Source organism: Manacus candei, unplaced genomic scaffold (assembly GCF_025592945.1).
Source record: "Manacus candei isolate 608988 ecotype Guabito, Panama unplaced genomic scaffold, ASM2559294v1 h1tg000014l, whole genome shotgun sequence".
NCBI lineage: Eukaryota > Metazoa > Chordata > Aves > Passeriformes > Pipridae > Manacus > Manacus candei.
In genome coordinates, this window is record NW_026138062.1 from 78696045 (window position 1) to 78719717 (window position 23673).

A 23673-nucleotide genomic window follows, 5' to 3' on the forward strand; every position below is an offset into this window, starting at 1 on the left:
TTTCACCAATCATTTCGTAAGTATGAACTCCAATAAAATTTCTCTCAGTAACACATCAGTTCCAAAGTCATGTTGGCATTTAAATAATCCCTGTAGAGAACATTCACCAAAGCTGAATCTCAGTCAGTGACTACAGCTAGGAAGCAATTTGGCAGGACAGAGACAGCCACCACATGAAGCAACAGCCTGGCCAGCTCTGTTATCTGCACTGATCTCCATCCTCAGCTTCAATCAACTTCTAGGGACAGGAACTTAGTCCTTATGCTAGCCCATGAAATGGCATTCCTCAAGAAAACCTGGCACCCCTTTCAAAACTGTACGTAATACAACAGGTCAACGTGATTTTTTGCAGATTATTTCTGACCTGTTGGCCATGCACACACTACTAACTGTTGGAAATGCCATAGTATTTTGGTAGTTTGTTGTTTTCTACTTTGTAGACACAGATGTTAATTGTTTTGCTCCCTGTTATCGATTTTCTTTCTCTCTCCAGTAAGCTTTCAAAAACTGAATTTCCAGTGGTTCTCTACATTATAGAACATGCACACACTAGAATCAGGGGAAAAAACCCAAACAATAGTCTTAATGACCCCATCTTCTTTCCCTGCCATGAGCAGTACCACGCCTAATTTTCATCCAGCCTTGAAGTTCTTTGGATGAAACCCTATTAGAAGAAAGTCAACATCCCCCATTTCATTTGTGGATTCTTTAAAACCTCTTCCTCATCTCAAACTTATACAACCATCAGCATTTTCCCCAGCACAATCTTCTATTCACAACAGACACTGCTTGTGTAACCTGCTGCTGTTGCAGTAATCATTTAAGAGTGCTGTGAAAGTTGTCAATCAGGTGTGGATTACCAAATGAAAGATCATTATTGCATTAAGACTGATGCAAAATTTTTCTCTGCAGTGTGTTGAATCTCGTCTGATTTTAGATCTTTATCAAAATACCATAATCAATGTCAGGAAAGTGGCTGCATCTATTCAAGATATGATTGAATTTTATTGGCTACAAGTGGTCACCTCTGTAGTTCAAAATGTGTGCCTTTCCTTCACATATCAATATATTGCTTTATTGCTATACCACTTTTTGTACAGTTACATTTTTGAAACTTCACACAAAGCTGTGATTGCTACACTGGAGGTTAATATGGGAAACTGGACACTTCAAAGAAAGTTACCCACAGTCTTATAAGAAGTTCTGAGTTTTAGAGTAACTACAGATTTAAAAGCCTCCCAGTCTGTTATATCAATCTAAGTGCAGTAAGACAATTCAGTTTCTAGATGAATGTTTAATTAAAAAATTAAAGCAACTCTATAGCAGGTCTAGACTTCATATACTATAAATCACATGCTTATGGCTGGAACTTTTTTTTGCACTATTATTTTAATTTTTCCAATTACATTGCAGGAAGTTTCTGTATATCACCCCTTCCATTAATGCTTTGAGTACTCATTCCCTTCAAAAAGGCAATTTATTAACTGCATTGGCCCCATATTTGTAAGTGTTTACTTGCTAACATTCACAACTGTTACTTAGAAGAAAACGGAAACAAAGATTTTCAGACTTAAGACCTTCAGGTCTTAAACTTTAAGGTTTAAACTTTACAAAGTACTTTTATGCTCTCACAGTCACCATCAAAGTCCAGTCAGCAGAAGGTGACTGCTAAGGACATAAGCAAGCAACGTTTTTAAAATCAATCTGTAATCAAAAAAATTACATTTATGAGAGCTGAGGGAGGAATAAAAGTCTCACTATAACACCACAAGCAGTGCTTCCTTAAATCAGTCTTTAAGAAATAATCTTTGCCAGCCAAATGAAATTGCAATGCATATTATGGGGATCTTTAAATACAGAGCTTTCCTAAACTAATTTAGTGGAGGAAGACTGGCAGGAAATGAATTAAAATCAGCATAGCTGAATGTTTTACATCACGAAACACAATTTACATCCCTGTTCCTACTGTAATCACCGTAGAGCCAACAATAAACCAAAAAGATATCAAATGACTGAGAGTCTGGCTCATTGACAACTGCACTGCCTTTAATCCCGGTGGAATTATGGCCAAAGTATCTCTCCATTATTTGTGGCAAATATGGCATGCCACTGGATGGCATTACTAGAGCCCAAACACAGGTGGAAAAAGGTCACCTGCACCTTACTAAATCCTCAGAAGCTGCACTTCAGCCCTTACACTCTGGGAAGTCAACTCTTTCCTATATGATTCACTGAATCTTCTGTAATCTTCCCCTGCTGGATTTCCCTCTCCTCTTCCCCCTGTCTAGGGGATCAATTGTGTCCCAAAACCTGTACAGTTTAAGCCTATAAGGAAATTACTTAGTTGAGAGGAAACTGAAAAAAAGTCTTTAGATTAGAACTGTCAGAACTCTCAGAACAAGGTAGGAAAGGTAAAGTTACAGACAGACAGGTTTGTTAGGAACTCTAGGATTCAAAAGGGAAAACATGGAAAGGTGCAAAACAGCAAAGAGGATAACCCAGTACCATCAAGGGTCTGCTGCAAGTAGTGGCAGTTTCCTTCCTCCCACCTTACTCATGCTTCCTGGCCAGCAGGGTCTCTTCAGGTGTCATTTTGGAAGCAATGAGTGTACTGACAGTTTTTAAATCCTACTTATTCTTTGTGTGAGTTAATTAAGTTTGTGGTCAAGCGGTACCACCTTTGCACTCTAAAACATGCATGAACAAAGTGACTCCGAGACAGATGGTAAGAACACCCATAGCTTGTTATCTGCATTCTAAAACTCATGCTGATGTCCCACTTTGCTTAAATTCAATCTTAGGTTAGGCAAGGCACCTAATAGTGTGGTGCTTCATAGAGTTTATAGCCATTTAAAATGCTAACAGTGCAAGTGATAAAGAATAACAGCATATTCATTTCATCCTGCAAACTGACTGCTACAATCCACGGGGATGCTCCCAAATAAGGCAACAAGTTTTCACCTCCACAGATATTTAGAAGAGGTCATTGTTGAATTGTAGGCTACTTAAAACAAACAAATTCTGGACAGCTATTCTTATAGGAGAATTATGAGCCCAGCCCTGTGGAACAAATACCAAACCCTGAAAGATGTATTTTCCAATTCTTTCCACCTACTAATAACATTCCAGCAGCGGCAGATGCAGATGTGGAAAGTTGGCAATCAGAAGAAAGAAAAACAATTCAGGTGAAGAACAGCTGTTTAAGGAGAAAGTAAACACTGCCCTCAATAGGGGGTGCTGAAGATGCTGGAAGATCGACATGTCTTTAAGGAGTCAGATCCCAAAGCCAAGAGGACATCAGAGGACCTTTTCTCCCCCTTAAAATACAGCATGAGGTCAATGAAGGATTTAAACACTGGGTGGCAGAAGAGGCCAGAGTCTCGGCAACCAAACATAGGAGCACTGTGTCATTCTACATGCCAGAGAGCAGCCAAGATACCCCCATGGGGACGGGCCACGGCACAGGGAAGAAAAGCCCCAGGTGACCCACACCACTCTGGAGGGGCAAGCTGGGGAACAGGCCACCTTAACCACAACTAACACATGTGCTTCAGCACCTAACAGCTGCCCTATTTCTGCTGCACTGAAAGGGGGGTTAAAAGCAGTTTCTGAGCTATGGTACTTTATAACCCACCTTAAGAAAAACTATTAAAAAAAAAAAAAAAGGACAGAGCTATGATCACCTGTTCCCCCAGCAGTTTAGAAGAGTGAGCTGGAGAGAACATCTGGTTAGGCAGCAGGGGACTAGCAAGTCATCTGTTGCCCTGATGTAAAAATTGTGGCTTGAGGGACAAAACATTTATACTCTAAACCCGTTTCAAAGCACACTCGGCAGGGACATCACTTGACACTTCATACAACTGAAGGAGGAAGAAAAGGCTAAATAAAAGCAGAGATTTCTCCCACTATATAGCTTAGTTATGATTTTTAAACCCCAAGGTATGGCCACAAAATCCAATCTAAAAAAAAGCCTTGAAAGCAAGGCACCAAAAAGCCCCAAAGGAGATGCCAGGACACCTGCTGGCCCCAAAACCTTGTAACCAACATCATCTCTTACTGATCATACTGCTGCACTCAAGAAAGCTGTACTCATCAAAAATAAAACCAGAACGTAAATCAACTTCTGACTTTTGTGCCAAATTTACCTCCTAGAATGTGCAAGAACTTAAAATTTTGGCTAAGTGCTCAGTTGAAAAGGGTCACAGTATTAAAAAAAAATACAACAAAACAACTAAACAAACCACCCCCTCCCCCCAAAAAAACCCCAAACCAAACAAAATTCAAGGCATCACATGAGTTCTGAGTTTTACTTCTACTACTATTCCTAAAGGCTCACAGAAATACATCAGTGTACCTATTGACATTTATAATTGGATTAGGACAGAATAGGATCTAACAAAGTCTAAGGAGAAAACAGGAAGAGACTTAAAAATAAAACCAATACATTCAGACCTCAGTAAGTCTAGAAAGGCAGCATCATTTAGACATTCTATTTACATAGCACTTGGGGGGGAAAAAAAGTAAACCCTTATCTTTGCTAGGTAATATCTTGTTCTCAATTATTTTTAAATTGTTTTGCCTGATTAGTATTTTAGACACATTTGCTATTTGGAGAAATGAATTTAAATCAAAACACAATCAACCACTCTAGTTGTGATCCCACCTGGTCTCCAGAGTCTACAGCATCACTTTTAATGAACTTGGCAGCTGAATAACCTTTGAATATGATTTTAGTAAGAGAAAAAATTGTTATAGTTAGCTTTTGCAAAATTAATTACGAGCAGAATCCTTGCTTAAGGTGGGAGGGTGTTTTGCAGGTATTTTAAGTGAGCTGCCTTAAACAGGAACACAATAGAGACAATTGATTTACTACAAAATTAACTAGACAGTGCCAACTAGAGTACAGGTCTAGAGCCTGTGGTAATTAAAAAAAAAAAAAAATGAAATCAACTGCAATTCTCAGTTAAACTTTGTGATTCTGGTTTTTGGGTTGGTTGCTGAGGGAGGGAGGGGCTGGGAATGGACACAGACATAGCCAACAAGGGATGGAGATGAAGGAGACTAAGATTCACCAAACTGGCATTTGAGGGGAAAAAAAAAACCACGCAGGATCCAGATTTTAGAAAAATTCAAAAATGTGCAAAAATTATGGAAATCATGAAAGTAAAAGTTTGTTTCTGTATATTTTGGTTGATTTTAAAGCACAATTTATAGTATTTTTATTGAAAAGAGTTAAGCAGAATATAATCTTTTACTTGTCCATTTATCTTACCTGCAAATTCTCATTTCAATGAAATTGAGGTTTTATTCTCCCGTGACACCATGAACAGTAAATTTTAAACTGCTGCTCAGAACTTGCAGAAAAGCTCCCTGTTTATACACCACTTGTATGAACACAGATTAAAAAAAATTAAATACAAAAACATGCTTTCACCTTTTTAAGTAGCACTATAGTTAAAGATACAAAATCCAAGTTGTCCTTTGAACAGTTTTACTGTTGCTTTGCTTGGATCTAATCTCAATTTATATAAAGTTTACTATAAAATAGTATTTAAAATACATCAGGCATATAACACATTTTTTTTTGCATGGATATAGATTTTTTGTCACATTCTGTTACAGTAAGTATTCACAGTCCCCTTTGCAGACAGCTGAATAATCTTGCAAATGCTGTGAGATAAATTTACTTACATCTTGGCTTTCAAAGAAAATGTAGACAGACTAAACTGATAAAGCAATTGTTCCTTAATCTCTTTCGTGGCAGAGAATTAGTTTCTCTCAATTCCAAAGTGAATTGAGCATTCTTTGCATTTGATGTTTAAGTACCTGTGGATTTAACAGTCCTTCCCACTACAGAAGGAAAGGGATTTAGTACAAGCACTGTACAGGACAGAAGCCTGTATTAGCTTGAGAAATTTCTCTCAGCAAGTAAGCTTTTCTGTAGACCATTCAAGAGACTGTGTTTGGTGTCCTCTATTTTCAGCAAATTTGCAACATCTGCCAGCAACTTGAGTCTCTCTCAGATTTTTACACTCCCCTCTTCCAGACTAGAGCTGCTCATTCACTGGTGTGGAAATTAGCAGCATGTCAATACAGTCTAAATGGAAAAAAAAATAAATAACATTTGCAATGAAGTGTCAGTTCTGATTCTTTCACAATTTTGTTTGGGACTTTCACACACAAAAACCCAGGAAAAAATCAAACTATTTTTTAATTGGGTTTGAGTAACTTAAAATAAACATGATGCTTATACATTTTAAGCCTTAAAATTTTACTATAAACACACACAAAATATTTAGTGTTTCAGATATTATGAGGAAAGCAGCCCTTAATGACTAGAAACAGTTCACAATACAATTTAGTGGAATATGAACTTAAAGATTAACAGGAAGCAACTCAGAAAATTATTAAACATACTGAAATGCATTTTTTATAATAATTAAAATCCCAATTCAGAAAGTCCCCCTGAATTATTCTGTTAAATTGTCCCAAGTAAATAAAGAACAGCTCATCCCATTAACTAATATAGTGCATAGGATGCACTATGGACCACAAAAAGACCACTTTTCACACTGGTCACCTGGTTTATTTGAAACTCAGTTACCCTGCAGGAGTTTCCATTGGCCCATGCTATGACTTCTGCAATAGTGCAATGTTAGACACATCCAGTTCATGGCAATTCAATGCGAGTGAGGGAGAAAAACGGGAGAAACTTGCAGCACACAAAACCTAACAACTGACAGAATAACAAGAGACCAGAACTCCACAGATGCTGAGTGATTGAGCCACCACAGGAACCACTCCAGTGTAACCTTGAAAGGGTTAAACCAGAACTTTGCAATTCATAAAAAGGTCAAACCAGATTATCATGCATCTTAAGGGGGGAAAAAATATAAGAGAATTTATCCTGGAATAAGTGAGTGATGCTGTATAGAATTTATTAAGGCATGCTTTAAGGACATTGTGAAGTTATGCAAAACTGATGGTGGAATGTTTCAGGGAAGAATCAAAGACAAGGAAAGGGAGGAATCAAGGTGGTTCAGGGATGAACACATAAAAATGTGAAATAAGCTGGTTGCCTGTGTCTGTTTCTCCTTTTAAACCACTGAAATATTCAGCATACAACATCAATCTCCTCAGCCTCAATACCTCAGAGAATACACAGTAAACAATATTAAATGTTAATAATCATCTGGGTTTAATAGGCATACTGACACATGCTGTATTTATACCAGGTAATTAAGTGTGTCCAAACTGGGTCTCAAACTGTCTACTGAACATGACTCCTGCTCTGTATTAACTGTTGATTGACCTCTGGAAGCTCTTTGGAATGGAGCTAATTGTCCTCGGGGGAAACTTTTCCTATATTTCAACGACCTGACAATCTGACAATAAGTTTCCAGAACTTACAAGTTTTTCTTCAGCTCTTCTCATCCTTTTATTTTTATATAAAAACATATTACATATAATATGAAAATACAAATCTATTTTATAATGCATAAATAAAGCATACAATTATATTATTATATAATACATATTCATATATATTAAATATTTAAATAGGCATCTATACATATAAATAATGTAAAATAAAAAAAATATATACCTACACCATTATGTAATACATACAATGCACATGGTGCATAATATGCACATATTGATGACATAGATGACAGAGGAATAACGAAACCTCAACACTATCATTTAGTGTTAGATTTTAGGTGTTTAGACAAGTAGAGGAATTTAATTCCACCTATTATAACTGCTGAACAACTCAACTGACTTAATTTGGCAAATAGTGTAGTTTTACTAGAACTGGTAAGAAATAATACCCACTCCCACAGCTGAAGTGCCATTTTATACCTACTTCGCATAGTCAAAGAGCCTGCTGTCCCAGAGCTGGTGGTTCCCTCTGTAACCGGAATGGAAGAAGCAGGAATCCGTCCCATCGAACTGGTTGAGACCATCCTCCGAGTTTTTGGAGGCGTGGCTGTGCACCACATCCAGCAGCACCGTGATGCCCATGGAGTGAGCAACGTCAATCATCTCCTTCAGGTCATCTGGAGTTCCGTAGCGGCTGCGGCAGCAAAACGGGACGTGTTATGAATTGTACAAATCGGGACTTACGCTGCCATTGCCCAACACTAATCAAGCAAACTACATCCAAGTCAGCAGTCCTTCATCACCAGTTGTACACAGGTTATTTTTTCAGCCCCTGAAAATGTTAGGTTGTAAGTAATAGCTACTACTTAAGCAATTTTTCATTATGAAAACGTTTTGCGGAAATAGATTGTTTTATTCTTCCATTTTAATCTATTAATACATCAAATTCAGTATAAAAACTGATGCAACTTTAAACTTCTATTTAATATCGAACGTGAATTCATGTTTATCAGCAATTTTCACCCAAGGCCTCAAACCTAAGCACAGCCTGTTACAAACCCGGGAAAAAGTTCCTACAGAACACACAGAGCCATGGTTTTAATCAAGTGCATTAGGAGCAAGCAGTGTACAGTTCTGTTTGTCAGAAAAGAATGCCCTACACATCCTGTTTGCTACTGCCAAGAATTCCACAGCACAAAACCCATGCATAAAGACTGCTGAAGGTGGATTACCCAGAATATGCTATGACAGCTGAAGTTACTTATAATCTTTTTGTTTGTATCCCATACAAAGTGTTTCACAGAGCAGTTGATCACTGTGCCAAATTGATTTCAGATTTAAGAGTAAGCTTGAGCAAATACCTAAGCCATTACTTTCCATTAAACACTCCCTTGCAAACACACATACAGAGATACTGATTTCAGTGGATGGGAAAGAAGGTAAAAGAACAGATGCTGAAGTACTTAAACCTACCTTGATGCTGCAAAGAAACTTGTGACCTGATAACCAAAACTGGCATAGTATGCATGTTCCATAATAGCCATCAGCTGGACACAGTTATACCCTATAAAAAAAAAGAAATATAACAAAAAAATTATGCCTTAAGGATAATTAAAAGAGGATTCAACACCTGCAACATTCATTTCAGTCTTCTCCCCTTTTAGTTGCCTTTGACTCTAGTGATTTACCACTAAAGATCCAGTAACTTTCAGGAGGCAATTCTACCTAATAGTTTATACTTACATGATCTTCCATTACAAAAGAAACAGTCAATTTGTCAAGTGATCTACACATAACTAGGAATATTGAAACTCCCAGGTGTAGAAAGAAATAAGTGATATGCGAGTATAACTTTTATTTAACTTCAGAATATCAGCTATGCCAATCTGCACATCCTGAACTTCTGCTTCACTTTTGACAGTTGCAGTCATTGGGTGTGGAGTTATTCACTGGTTGCACATGCTGTGATAGAATCACAGAATAGTTTCTGTTGGAAGGGACCTTAAAAGATCATCCAGTTCAACTCCTCTGCCATGAGCAGGGGCACCTTCCACTAGACCAGGTTGCTCAAGCCCCTTCAAGGGATGGGGCATCCACAACTTCTCAGGGTAACCTGCACCACCCTCACAGTAAAGAATTTCTTCCTAATACCCAAACTAAACATATCCTCCTTCAGTTTAAAGCCATTCCCCCTTGCCCTGTCACTGCATGACCTTCCAAGAAGTCATAGAATCATAGAATCAATTGGGTTGGAAAAGACCTCTGAGATCATCAAGTCCAACCCTGCCGTGGTTCCCAAACCATGGTGCTGATGCCACATCCAGTCTCATCTTAAAAACCTCCAGAGATGGAGAATCCACCACTTCCCTGGGCAGTCTATTCCAATGGTGTGTACTACCAACAACAGATAACTTTCAGGTTTTATCTACAGGCTGTTAAAACTCATACTACCACCACTTAGTCTGAACCAAATCTTCATTCTTTAGTTTAGACAAGATGCTGTGGGTTTTTTTATTGTTCTTGGGGTTTTTTTATAGCTATGACATTTAAAAACAGAGCTACTGTTAGAAGACAGTTGGCATGAGCTCAACAATTTGTCAGATTCATTGTTGGTTTATAATTCAGGCTCATTGTACTTATTCTTATTTACAGCATTTTTATAAATAAACAGCAACACAGTATCAAATTGATCTCATTCAATTTGCTTGCTATTTATTTCACTATTTGTCATGCACATATTTTTACAAACTATTAATACATTACAATTCTTATATAGTAATGTCTTTAAAAACTTATCCTAACAAGTAAGACATTCCACAACTGAATCTAACAGACCTTAAAAATACCTTTAAAAATACTTAACTCCCACAATGTCTACTTAATGTAAATAAGAAGGAACATTAGCTATCTAAATTTGATACTGCTTTTATTTTGAGGTGTATCAGCCTTTTCATGACATTTCTGTACAAAGAGAAACTCGTAGGTAAAGCAGAATGCTTTCCTAATTCTGTAAATCATATTAACCTCCTGGAACAACTGAAATTCCTTGGCAGTAAGGAGTCACAGATACATAATGCTGAGTCCAAGTTTACTTTTTGTTGAGGGCCCCCAGACATGTAGATGTCCCTCATCCCACCTGCAAGCTTAACTTTATCCAAGGGCAAAAGCCACATTCTATGAAACACTGATTTAACATGTAAACCTACACAAAAACATATGGCTTATTCAGGGACCCTGATAAATAAAATTAAAAAAAAAAAAATCAAGTACAAACACAACCACCATACACAGAGGTTTCAACTATGGGTGTCACGTTTATTTTACAGTTGAGTGTAACAAAACATATTTCACCACAAGGCAGTAAAAGCCAGGAAGCTCTAATACTGTCCATTACAGACACAGTGCAAAGACATCATGGGAAAAAAATAATCCAAGAGAAATTGAGTAGAACAGTTTTGCTACACTTCCTGAGATAATGGTGCCAGCTGTTTCATACATCCTCTCCAATATAGTAGAAGTTTTTTTTCCTGAAGAATATTTTTCACATTTAAAGTTTCCATGTTCTGATACTTCATAGCTACTGTTCAGGGATTAAAAACAAACAAACAAAAAAAAAAATGTACATTGCTTACTCTGGCAAAAAAATCAAACAAATAAAAAAAATCCATGTACTTCTTGCCCTCTCTTTAGAATCAAGCTTTACATTAGTAGAGCCATTTTGGAATGTAGTATTTTCTGAAGACTTTTTCACAAAACCAGCTCCTTTTTCAAGTTGAAAAGCACGCTAAAAGCAAACTGCCCTGCAATATTTATCTAGGCTTTAGCAATCACATTTTACTTCAAAGCCTGCGAAATGGATTTTGATTCACATATCCTATTTCAGTCTTTGTTTCTTCTCCATAGATTTCACTTGTTTCTAAGTTTTGCTCAACCAAGAATCTATTTTTATAGTATGTGTAATCAGAAAATGCAACTGTAAACACTTGACAGTTATCTTTTCTAATAAGAGCGCAAGTACATAAATCTGTGTTACTTACCAAGATCCTTTATTCTAGGTAGTACATTGTATGTGAAGTTTTTATAAGAAGCTACTTTCCCTTCTGGGGAAGCAATCCCCACGTGAGATTCATAGATTCTTAGGCGTTTTAATCTCTTGGGGGAAGGATGCTTATGCTACAAGGAGAGTAAAAACAAACAAGTTGTCATTAGGAACAGCTTAGGAGTGTTGTCACAATCACACGATTTGCACAAAATGAAAAGCAATTTAAGGTTTCTTTTGGTTTTTTTCTCTAAGAGCAGAAACATTTCATAAGTAATTAAGCATTTTAAACCATTAAAGCAAATGTCTCTTTCAAATTAACATTTTTATGAACAAGAAACTGGACATTCCTGATTCAACACTTTTCTTATACCCTTTTTTAATTACATTAAAGTGTACAGACTGATAGTAAACATTACACTTAAAGTTCTTCTGAATTACTATGAAGCTTGTTTGAAAATAAAACAGAAAAATAGAAAGATAAGCTTTTATGTTTCAAGCAAACCTGCTTTTTGCAGGTATTTGAAGTTGTTCTGCCTTCTCCAAACTGAAATTTATAAACATTTTATTCCTAAAGAATACAGTTCCATAGCACAGAGTAACCTATATTTCAATTACTTAGGACTAAGAAATAATTAAAAAATCCCAAGTCTGTAGAAGAGTACACAGAATTTCCAGATGGGAGAAAATATTTAAAGAATACAGAAGCAATTGAAGTTAATTACAAAATCTCTTCCTTACACTTGAAGAGCTTATACTTGATCAGGATTTTACTTTTTAAAACAAACTGAGAAAGTCCGAGAAACTTTGGAAAACCACTCTGGAAAAGTAATGCTTAAAACTTATTTTCCCCCAAAAGACGTTTCTTTTCCTCCCTCTCGCAATTAAGAAAAAATTGCAAGATTTTATATTCTACATGTTAGTTTATTACTCAAGTGAAATTTTGAAAAGGTAGAGGGAAAAAAATTAAAACCATATATATACGGACAGAAATTAAAGGGACAAGGAGAAGAACAAAACTTTTGGTTGAGGTGTGTTGCCTGTGTTTTTCTTCCACTGGACACCTCCCCTATTCATAAAGGTATTCTTTATTTTTGCACAGTAAAGCCTTGTCTGCACCCAAATGTTCTTGCCTCCTTTTCACTCCAGGTCATGTCAATCACTGCATTTCCAATTCCCTCTCCATTCCTTTTCTTACAGAGGATGGAGGTGTCACAAAGCATCACAGGCATTGTAGGTCACTACACTGATAAAAACTATACATTTAAATAAGAATTACTGTATGTTATGTTTTCTATTTTTTTAAGAAAATATTTGCCATGTGAGTAACCCTTTCTTGGTCAAGCAGCTGCTTCACAATTTCAGGTGGGTGCTCAAATTTAATTCAATACAGGGGTTGCAGCTTCTCTTACACAGAACACTGCATACACTTGTAAGAAACATCAAGAATTGTGATATGAAGTAACATCACTTGGATGGTCTGAAGCTTCCAAATGTTCTCTGAGGGTGTTTTTCATATATCAGCTAAAGAGTTCTCTCTTTTGTAGCAGTACGTGAGAAGTAAGAGGGCTTTAAACTCAATAAATGGATTTTCCTGATACCAGCAAACTAGGATTTGACTGGAGCATGAGCTTTTTGACTGGAGCACTTTTGAAAGCTTTTTTTCTGACTTCATACAACATTGACTTATTATTGAGTACTGAACTTAGCATTTGCAGATAGCTAACTCATAAATCCAGTACTGATAATTCCCTGCTCTTCTCCGTACCAGGAAGGGACATTGAGTCATGGAACAGTTGTCAATCTTGCCTAACAAGTGGGAAACCAAGTTTAAAATACTACTTTAACAGGTAACTATTTTTCATATATTCTACAGAAGAATGAAAAAAAGTAGCTCAAAAACATCCATCATTAAAGTCACCTGTTTCTGTCAAAGCCATGAATAAAACCCCTTCACTTCTCAGGTAGCTACTTTAACTAGCTTGCAATCTCCCTTTTGTGAAATAACTCTTATTTTCTTCCAAACAGGGATACAAAGATGACATGATACACCTCTTGAAAATAATATTTAAGCCTTACTATATATGACTGTGGTGGATTCCAGTGCACCCAATCATAATTCACTTTGTCTTCTTCACGGACTACGTATCTCGCCCAAGGTGAAATACGATAGAGGAGGGCGCCGTTCTGAGCACGAATCACCACCTGTAAAATAACCACAACATATGCATGCAGTCACAGATAACTCACAGAACACCTCCTATGCAAACCAGGGTGGGGAATGAAATAGTGCACCACGCAGAAACTTAATTTAAAGGACACACGAATACACAGAGCAAGTGGAGAGAGGGAAGAATGACTCTGTTCACTGAGGTGATTTGTAAAGGGACAGTAAACCAAACATGCCAGACACAGGAGTGATGTTCATGAGTAAGAGCTGAAAGGTGAGGATATATACAGGCTTTATGTAAGTAATGGGAGAAAAAGCCTTCCCAAATGGATTACTGTTCGGTTCCCTGTCATTTCCCCTGTCATTGCTATTTCCTGTCCGTGTTCTCATAAATTTAAATAGACATGCAGTGTAATGCTATGAAGATGAGAACTGTGATTTGTTTAACTTGGCAAACAATTTAATAAGCCAATTTTAATCTTAATTTCATCTTCTTTTCTATGCTCTGTGAGTCCTTACCAATGTCATATAGACCAGAACCACAAATAACACAAGAAAGCGCAGGACAGCTTTTGGGTCAAAAAGAGGAAAAAGTGAAATTTAAATTGCTGGGTCTTTTCAGTGTCTCTGTTATCCTTCATCATTCTAATGTTAAAACAAAGTATTACTGTTGATTTTACTCTCCATATTTGGTTTCCTCTATTTTATAGGAGGACATGAAAAGGGACCATTATTTCATTTGAAAGCTCATAAAGCTTCCCTTCACCAATAAGAGTGACCAAACACAAACTAGGAGCTCTTTTGGACTACTTTAATTTTACAACAGAAAAGTAAAATCGAAATAATGATTAGGATGACACTGAAGAAGACATTGCATTTGAGGAGGTGATGTTGTTGACTGGAAGAGTGTTGCATATTTAGGAAGTAAGGCCTCAGTGCAGAAGGAACAGCACCACTCTGGTTTTCCTTCGTGTCTTGGCTGCCATTATAACAGTAACACAGAAGGTTTGCAAACTTACAACCTAAAAATGTACAAGCAAGTGAAGTCCTGCAATTCTTAATTCTGCTTTTGTTAAGAAATCGATGGCTGGGTTTTTAAAAACAAGTGTCTTGTCTTTGCTCCCAATTCCTAACACATAGTCTGGAAGAGGACAATTATCAAAGAATTGCCTTTTTGCCTCTGGCAAGTGTCTTTCATTGTTTTGATAATCTGTATCCTTAACCTAACCACAGAAAAAAGTAAAATCACAGTATCATAGAATAGGTCAGTTGGAGGGGACCTTTTTAAGGTCATCTAAAGCAACAAGGAGGAAAATACTTAAGGTCATCTAAACCAACAAGGAGGAAAACATGCAGAAAGATGATGGAGGCTGACAGAGTAAGGCAAGGAAGTAGGATTGCTGTGTCTCAGTATGTACTGCTACATACTAACCACCTCATCAGAAAAAGCTGAGGAACTTATTGAAAACACTGTACAGCTGCATGGAAAATTTCTTCTGGTAACTGTGCTAGAAAAGCTGGCCCAAAGAGTATTTCTGCATAATATGGCAGCACTATTAGGATCCTCCTTGCTGATAGCACTGACAATTTGCAAGTTACTCTTAAAATAATAAAACTTATCTCCTCTTTCTGATAAGATACTTCTGATGATGCTGTTGCTTCTTTTATTATTTTCTCCTGATTTACCCATCACAGAAGTAAGATGATTACTGAATATAAAAACTGTAACTAATTATTCGTGTTGGCAATCCTTTTTCTTTAATATTTTAGGGCAATTTATACTTGACAGGCTTATGAGGGGTGGGCACCACTTAAGAAATAAGAAGTAATTAATCTACATTCAGACCATTATTTAATTAGATGCAGTACTGGTTTAATCCAAAAATGATCCTGGAGGGGGGGAAAGTTTATTTATTATGATATAGAAAACCCAGTCATGCACTGTCTTTAATTTAAACTGTTAAGCAAAGAAAAACAGTTAAGGAAAAGAGAGATTATAAATCCATTTAAATGAGCAGCCAGTTATCTCACTTTTTAAACTCACACTTCTACAGTTATGCTGCACATGTTAGATAACCATAGCTCTGTATCCCATCCTTCTGACAACATATAAGAACTTCTGTTGCTCTGCAGTCACTCAGCTCAAATTGACCACACTTTCCCTTGCTTTTGAGGCATCAGTGCATTTGATTTACCAGCTTCTCAGGAGTCATTTTGTTGAAGTACTAGCTTTGCTTTTATTTGAAACATCTACAAAGTCAAGTTTAATGGTTGGATTTTTCAGGAACTGAGAGACTTATAGGGACTCATACAAGTTTCTATCGACTTTCACAGTCAGAATTTTAATAGCTAGAACTAAAACTTCCAAGAAGAAAAGACAAACATTTATTTGTCATATATTATGATAGTAACAATGTCAATATATGAACTGGTGGTGGAAATCTACCACTTTCAGAGTTGGGTCTATACACTTCAACAGTATTAGACTTTAGAGTCTGCTCTATTTTAAGGCTCACAATCTAAATTTTGGGGTTCATTTATTTTAAAACTTTACTTTCAGTTCTATTATGTGAAGATAAGAAAACTTCCATTGCTTAAAGGAAAAGGATATATTTATCCGACTATAGAAGCCACAAAATTTAACCATGCCAACATCAGGAAAAAAAAAGAAAATCACTAAAAGTGTGGAAGGAGCACTTATTTTAAACAAATTTGTTGCCTTCTTCACAGTGCAGGAGGTGTTAAATATTTTTCAAATATATCCAGCCATGGTTGTAGATTAACCTCACTACAACAGTAGAAACCTCAGTTTTGCTTATGTGTTGCTGTAAGTTTTGAACATCATGGGCTGTGCTCAGAGAAAGCAGAGTCAAAAGGAACATCACTAACACAGAAAAGGAATCCTTAAAACACTAAAGCTGGTAAAGTTGAATCCTTTCAGTGTCTGGTTTACAGAAGCATAATCAACACAGCATTCTTAGACCTCTATCAAGTGATCCCAGACAAATTCAATTCTTGATTCCTATGTTTGCTTAACACTTTTTCTAATTTTATGTGAATTTCATTTACAGAGTCACTCCTAGGTTTAATTACCAAGCTCTTCACTCAATCAACTTTTTCTTCTCTCCTGATACTGTAGAAGGTTGATCTATAAGCTACAAATAGAAACACTAATGAAAACACCCCAACAGCTTTCATTCCCATATTTGCTTTGGCATTTCTTGAAATAATTGCACCCAAGTAAAAGCTGTACTAAAAGGAGTAATAATATAAAATATATACAAAACCAAGACAGATAAAACCTCTTGCTCCACTCACCCCAAACTATTATTTGTGGTCCATTCTCTACAGTGTTCAGACACAAAAAGTATCTGCCATGTATACTCTGCATGTGCTGCTATGAGTTTTGTATGTATAAAGAATACTGAATATAGTCACTACACAGCCCTTTTGACAAAGTACCTCTAAGTCTATTTAATAGATACTGTATTTTTGCTCCAAATTAGTCTGAACTGAGTAAAACCAATTTCAGAAAAGTTGCAGCTTAAGGTAGCTACCATTTAGTCCATCAACACTTTATAGGTGACTTTACATTTCCTAATTAACTCAAGAAAATGTTCTCTAAAGAACATATATAACATTATGATGTTCGTTAAATTGGCTTCTACAAACTTGCCTTGGGATTTACCTACTTTATTTTCAAGAGCTATGTCTTTGTTCTTTCCCTAAGGTATATGAGGAAGCACACCACACCATTCGATACAAAAACTACTGCTTGTTTAAACTGTTAAAAATACCCAAAACTGGTTAAGAAGAAAGAAATCTGTATCTCAAAAAGTGTTACATTCACAAAATGAGAGATGTAAAGAACTCTCCACCATCTACACTAAACATCTCTGTCTGAAACATAAGATAAAGTAGTATTTTACTGTCAAACTGTAAAATATATAATATTTTACAGTAAAAAATATATTTTACTGAAAAAAATTTACAGTAAAAATATTTTACTGTAAAAAATATAATAATAGGAGGACAACATAATGGTTATTTTTTTGTGTGTATAAAAGGAAGTCTCTTACAACAGCCAGCCTCTGTTCAGAATTCTATTAAAAAGTCTTTCCCCAACTTGCTCAATCTCCAAGATGTCTCACCCAGCAGAAATTTCTAATAAAATAATGTAGAAGATTCAAAGTTAGTCATGTCGAATTTGCCTACATCAACTCTACAAATGGCTCACCCTGAGTAGTTTTGGTTTTTTTCCCCCTCCTCTGGTGGTAAATACATTCACATAATATGTAAAAGTGCAAAATCCTTGATGAGACCATTGAAAGTCATATGATTTTAGCTTCCAAGTGAAATATAAATACATGTAAATAAATGCTCTCCCACAAGTAAGTGTCAGACAGAACAAAAGCATCCTTCAAAACTTGACATTAAAAAGTCAATTTGCTCTAAAAGTGGACATGGCACAGATATACAATTTATATAAGCCCAACTGTAAAACAACAAGAGTGAAGACCTTCACCTAAAGCTGCACATCTTTTGTATGCAAAAGTCAAAAACATGTGTTTTGTATTCATTTTCCATTATAGAGATGTTGGGTGTATTTTCAAAATTTCTATCTGAAGTGTTTAGCCCACCTGAAGTTTAGCATCCCAAACCACTGTAATTAGAGCAGTGGATTTTGTAGATGAATACACCCAAGATAGCAAAAACATGCGTTGGCAACCTGAGGTTTAAGGCTTCAGTGCTACTGCAGGGATTAATTTTGAAGTAAAAACTTTCTGATCAGAATAAAAATCAGCAGAAAAACAAATGCATGGTTGCAGTAAAAGGAAACCCATAACCCACAAAGACTGGTTTTGAAGGTATGTAAAAACTGGTGTGCAAAAATTATCCAAATGCTGGGCTGCTGAAAGACAAGGCAGGACCTAAATCTCATAAGAACATTAGTATAAAAGTCACATTGTCCACTAGAGTATAGGAAACTCATGAAATGGAGAGTTAGCTGTAGGATAAAACCAAGTATAGAGGTTATGGGTCTGTTTGGATGATCTTTAAAACTCTCAAAAGGAGTTTATTACAGTTAAGGGGAAAACATCACTCTGAGGGCAGTCCAGTGCCATAAAGAAAAAGGCAATAACACATTTGGAGCAATTCAGAAGCTGAAATAGGTTTCATTTAATGTAATGGTGCTGCCAATGCAGAACAAACAAGATTCAGGGGCCTTGAGTTTTCTGACATTTGAGACTCTTGGGTATCCCACTATTCTGCCCTCCCAAAACAGCACAGGTCTTCCATATCACCTCCACTGCATCTGCCAACCCCTTCTGGATGTCTCAGGGCATTTAAAGAAAAACTCTGCATTTACAGCCAGGCAACTTTCAACTTACTGTGACTCAGGGAAATTTGCTGGCTATTTATAAACAGAAGCCACACATTTTTTTCTTACACTGTCTACAAGGATAAGTCTGAAAGTTTTGCAACACTTTAAAAGTTCTCTCACAAATGTAGATAAAAAGTAAAACCGTGTGTAAAACGGAGTTTAATATGGCCATGTTATTAATGACAGAGACATTGTTGTTTTCACAGATGAAACTGTGCAGAAACAGGCCACAAACCACTGCATTTAAACTGCATTTAAAATTCAAATGCCCGTGAATAACTCTTTTTTCTTTTTGTGTTTGCCTACCTTCATCTTCTCTTCACATCAGCTCCATTTGGTTACCTCAACTTCCAGTCTACACATACACAGATCTTCAGAACAGGGTGAGAGAAGAATTCAAGTGACAGTTACACAAAAGATTGGGCAATTTCTCTGCTTAGTTACCATTCCTTTAGTTGTCAGTTCCTGCATTTAAAGCAGACTTCAATTCCATACATGAGCATTTTATTTGATTATGATGTGTGCTCCCATAAGGTGTCTGCCTCTGTTTCTACTGACTAAAATATAGGGTCAAACAATAGAAATAAAAAGCCCTGTTGCCTTGATGATTCCTTATTTTTCAGACACCTATTTTCATTTAAAACTATCATCTAGTGAGTTGCTGGTGTTTTTTTTTTTTTTTGACAAAAGAATAAAGAATTTAGACATATTTCTGCTGTTTGAGGAATTTGTTATACAGTGGTTTGTCATTTATACTCAAGTTGAGGAAAGGAAAATGAGGAACTGATAACTAGATAACTGGAATATATGCAAACCAATAAACTGCTCTGAAACACTGTATTATTATTTCATTACTTTAATAGCTTGAAAGCAGTTGGAATGATTGTTGGTGTATGTGGTTTTTAATACAACGATGAAATTAAATCAGCCATCAAACCAACAATAGCTAATATAATGAGAGATTGGACTAGCTTTAATATATATATGGAAATGTCAGTGATTTGTTATTTATATAAGGGCAATAAGCTATTATTTCAGTATTTTACAATCTATAGCATTTCATTAGCTTCAGATCTATTCATTTCTGAGACAAGATTATCCAAATTCAAAAGCCACAGGAACACAGGTGGAAACACCACCTCATCTCAGTAATATACATCTGATTTAAAAGCAAGTTCAGCCCCAAATCTAAAAGGTGGACAGGAAAAGCTGTTAAGAGACTCTCCAGGAAGTTTGTTAGGTGCCATAAAAACATAACCAAATTTTTCTACTGCATGAAATGCAGTAGAAATTTAATATCATGGTATTTCCCTCCCTCAGTCGTTCTATAAGTGCAAGGAGAAGGAAAACCACTGCTTGTATACAAAGATGGTTTTTAGTATAATGTGCACTGTAGACAAATAAAGACTACATTTTGACTTTTGCAAAAATAAGGTAAACGAGAGAAAGCACTAATAATTTACAAGAATATAAAAGATTCTGACCCAATATACTTCAGACACATTGCTGCTGTAAGAGAACCTGGTCTTAAATTTTATTTCCTAAATGCTGTTGAGTTTCAAAGACAGTTCCTGCATTCTAGACACTGATACAACCCTACTGTAAGATCATTTATCTTTTTCTTAAAATTGTTGATCCTTTTCTCCACTCCCTCAAGTTGCTACAGAAACAGAGAATCACAGAACTGTTTAGGTTGGAAAAGATCACTGAGTCCAGCATCACTGTGTTTACCACTAAATCATGTCCCCAGCTGCCATATCCACATGTTTTCTAGAACACTTACAGGGATGGCATCCCCCCACTTCCCTGGGCAGCTTGTTCCAATGCCTAACCACCCTTTCAGTGAAGAAATTCTTCCTAATATCCAATCCACATGTCCCCAGGCTTAACTTGGGGATTTCCTCTCATCCTGTCACTTGTTACCTGGGAGAAGAGACTGACCCCCACCTTGCTACAATCCAACAGCTGAAAGTGCCTTTCCCTGCACACCTCAGCCATCACCTTTCCTTCCACAAAGCAAACCCAATCTTGAGTTTAGCCCCTAGGATACAACACACAGTTCTGACAAGCTTTTGCCAGTGGATGATGTAAATTGAGCCCATTTACAAGAGCAGCTGAAATCACATCACCACCCCACCCTGCTCACACACACAGAGGAAGGTGGAAGAGGGCAACTATTACCAGTCTTTCTACAGATCTGCACTGGTTTGGGAGAGAAGCACTACAGTCTAGAGGGTATGTTTGGCTCTTAATACATGGCACCACAGCAGAACACTTTCTGCTAACGCAATGCAACCTGCTGCAGAACCCAGGGACAGAATTTAAAGATTCTTGGTTGACAGTTTGCCTCAAAGAAGGTTTAGATAAAAATACAAAAGCCTGAAAAAAAATTGGGATCTAACAGCACTGTTGAGAGCATTATTCTGTAATTGTCTCACTCTACCTGACAGATTTTTAGAGACCAGATAAAACATTTCTCTCTCTAATAGCCTCAGAAACAGAAGGCAAGGAATGAAGAAGCAAACACAGCATCACTAGTGCCTCGCTCTTCTTGCTACTGCACAGCCCTTCCTAACAAAGCTCGGGAGAGGTAGCAAGGAGGAAAAGGAATCAGAAGCTGTTCTACACTTGAGCTTCCCCTAGTCAGGAGTACCTTTCCAAATGGACCCTCCACCCAAAGTGGTGGGGCAAGACACATGGTAAATGGGAGATCTTCCAGAACTCAACTTCCTCTGAAAAGCTTTACCATACTCCATTCCTGCCCTTCCCAACAACCAAGAAATCAAGCGGATCTGTCAAGGTGCTTGCAGTCACTGAAGTTATTTCCTAACAGAGAATTGAGTACAAACCTTGAAATTAAGTTTTGCAAAGAATGGACAGCATGTTGCTTCTTCCAGGCTGTTCTCCTTCCTAAATTGCAAAATCAGTTACACCGGAAAGGAAAAGTAATAGAACACCAGGCACATGATTCAGAGTCTCCCTTTCTCCAGCTTTATTTTCCTTATCAATTTACAGTCACTGTCAAAACTAAGTCAGCTGATACGAAGCTCTCTGGTTTGTTCTTTTTCTTCCAAGCAATTTTCTGGCAATTAAAATCAGCTAAAGGGGCAAGCATTCAAATCAAATATTGAAAAAATATTCCTTAGTTATCAGACACAAAATAGTGCTTTTGAGCTGGTTTACATGTTTAACAAAGTTCTGCAGATGAATTTGTGTAGTTCAGAAATCACTAGAGAGAGATTTATTTGCTGTGCAAACTATTTTTCTGTAAATACATCATGACATCAGCTTTCATAATCTAAACTTATTAGGGATATTAAATATTTGTTCACAATTCCCCCTTCTTTCAGCTTGCCTTCCCCCCCAAGGGAAAGAAAACAAATTAAAAATAAAGTACAATCAAGATATGAGAGAGGTAAAAGCCTATCTTCTAAGCCAAGTAACAAAGTCATGCCTTGACTTTCCAAAAGAGGGAGATATAGCTCCATTTGTGATTTAAGTATTTCTATTGCTTTCAAGAACTTATGAACATGTTTACCTAGTTTACTAGATCAGATTAAAATGGAAAGCTTTTGCTCTTTTTTTTATTTCCACGTTTTTCTTAGAAAACTGAGAAAAATTAGTAAATAGTAACCAAAAAAAAAAAAAAACAAAACTAGAAAACACTATATTATCTGTTTGAATATAAAACTAACTCAAAAGATGAAGCCAGTAACCCAGTATTACCAAATATCTATACAGAGAGAGATAAAAACAACATAGGAAAATCAAACTGTTAAAATCCAGGAAACCATAGGAGAGTTGTTAAAAATGAAAGCAACATCACACAGAAACAATTCCCAATTGATTTTTAAAAGGCACAAGTGTGGGGACAATGCTTCACTTAATCATCCAGGTACATGGATTTGTAATTGTTAGCTACACAAAGGTGGCATTATTAGGTATGAGGGACAACCAGTTTATTTTTACAAAGGAATAACACACATTTGTGCTGAGGGATAGCATTCAAACTTTTCTTTCAGTCTAGAATCCAAACTTTGAAAACTTTTTCCAAAACCAAAATCAATAAATCAAAGGAAAACTGGACTCTCTAAAACACAGTTCAAAAAATACTTTTTCTGCTGCTATGACTTAACCAGACTCAAGTTACCATAACAACAGTGGCTTAGCTCAAATACTATTAAAATTCGTAGGCATGATATAAAAACATTCCTACATGTATTATGTTAGCCCCTTAATTAAGATGCTTGGGGTACAAAAGCATGGTTTGAAAAGCAACCATAATAAAGCACATTACACATAATAAGTGTAAATTATTAGAGTTGCTTCAAGCCATGCCAAGCAGAGAAGAAGCCGAGGAAGTGTGTAACAGGGGCACCCAAGCACCCACTCACCCTCATAGCTATGAAGAATTTGTATAAAGGACAACTGCTGCATAATGCACCTTGCAACTGGGTGCTTGTGGCATGGTGGGTTTTCTTTTTGATTCTCCATTCACAGCTGTTTCAAACTGACAGTGAAACATCTTTTGGGGATGAGGCAGGTCATGCTCAACACCTCTGCTTCCTTTCACATACTCCCACAGTGCCTTATGAACTGGGATAGCCTACAGCCCCCAATGGTGCTTCCACTGTCCTCTCTCTGCTGTTGCTGTTGTCTCCCTGTCCAACAATTCAGGAGACCTTAGGTCACACA

At 36.7% G+C, this 23673-nt stretch overlaps 1 protein-coding gene across 2 annotated transcripts in view; it reads right to left on the reverse strand.

The window, feature by feature from the left end:
* Positions 1–23673, reverse strand: part of GBE1 (1,4-alpha-glucan branching enzyme 1) — a 144927-nt gene that overhangs the window by 72087 nt on the left and 49167 nt on the right. For both annotated transcript variants that reach the window (XM_051780127.1, XM_051780128.1), the window contains exons 4-7: positions 13502–13627; positions 11421–11556; positions 8857–8947; positions 7868–8077 (exon numbers count right to left, since the gene is read on the reverse strand). In XM_051780127.1, the coding sequence (XP_051636087.1) occupies positions 7868–8077; positions 8857–8947; positions 11421–11556; positions 13502–13627 (563 nt within the window). The remainder of the gene's footprint in view (positions 1–7867; positions 8078–8856; positions 8948–11420; positions 11557–13501; positions 13628–23673) is intronic.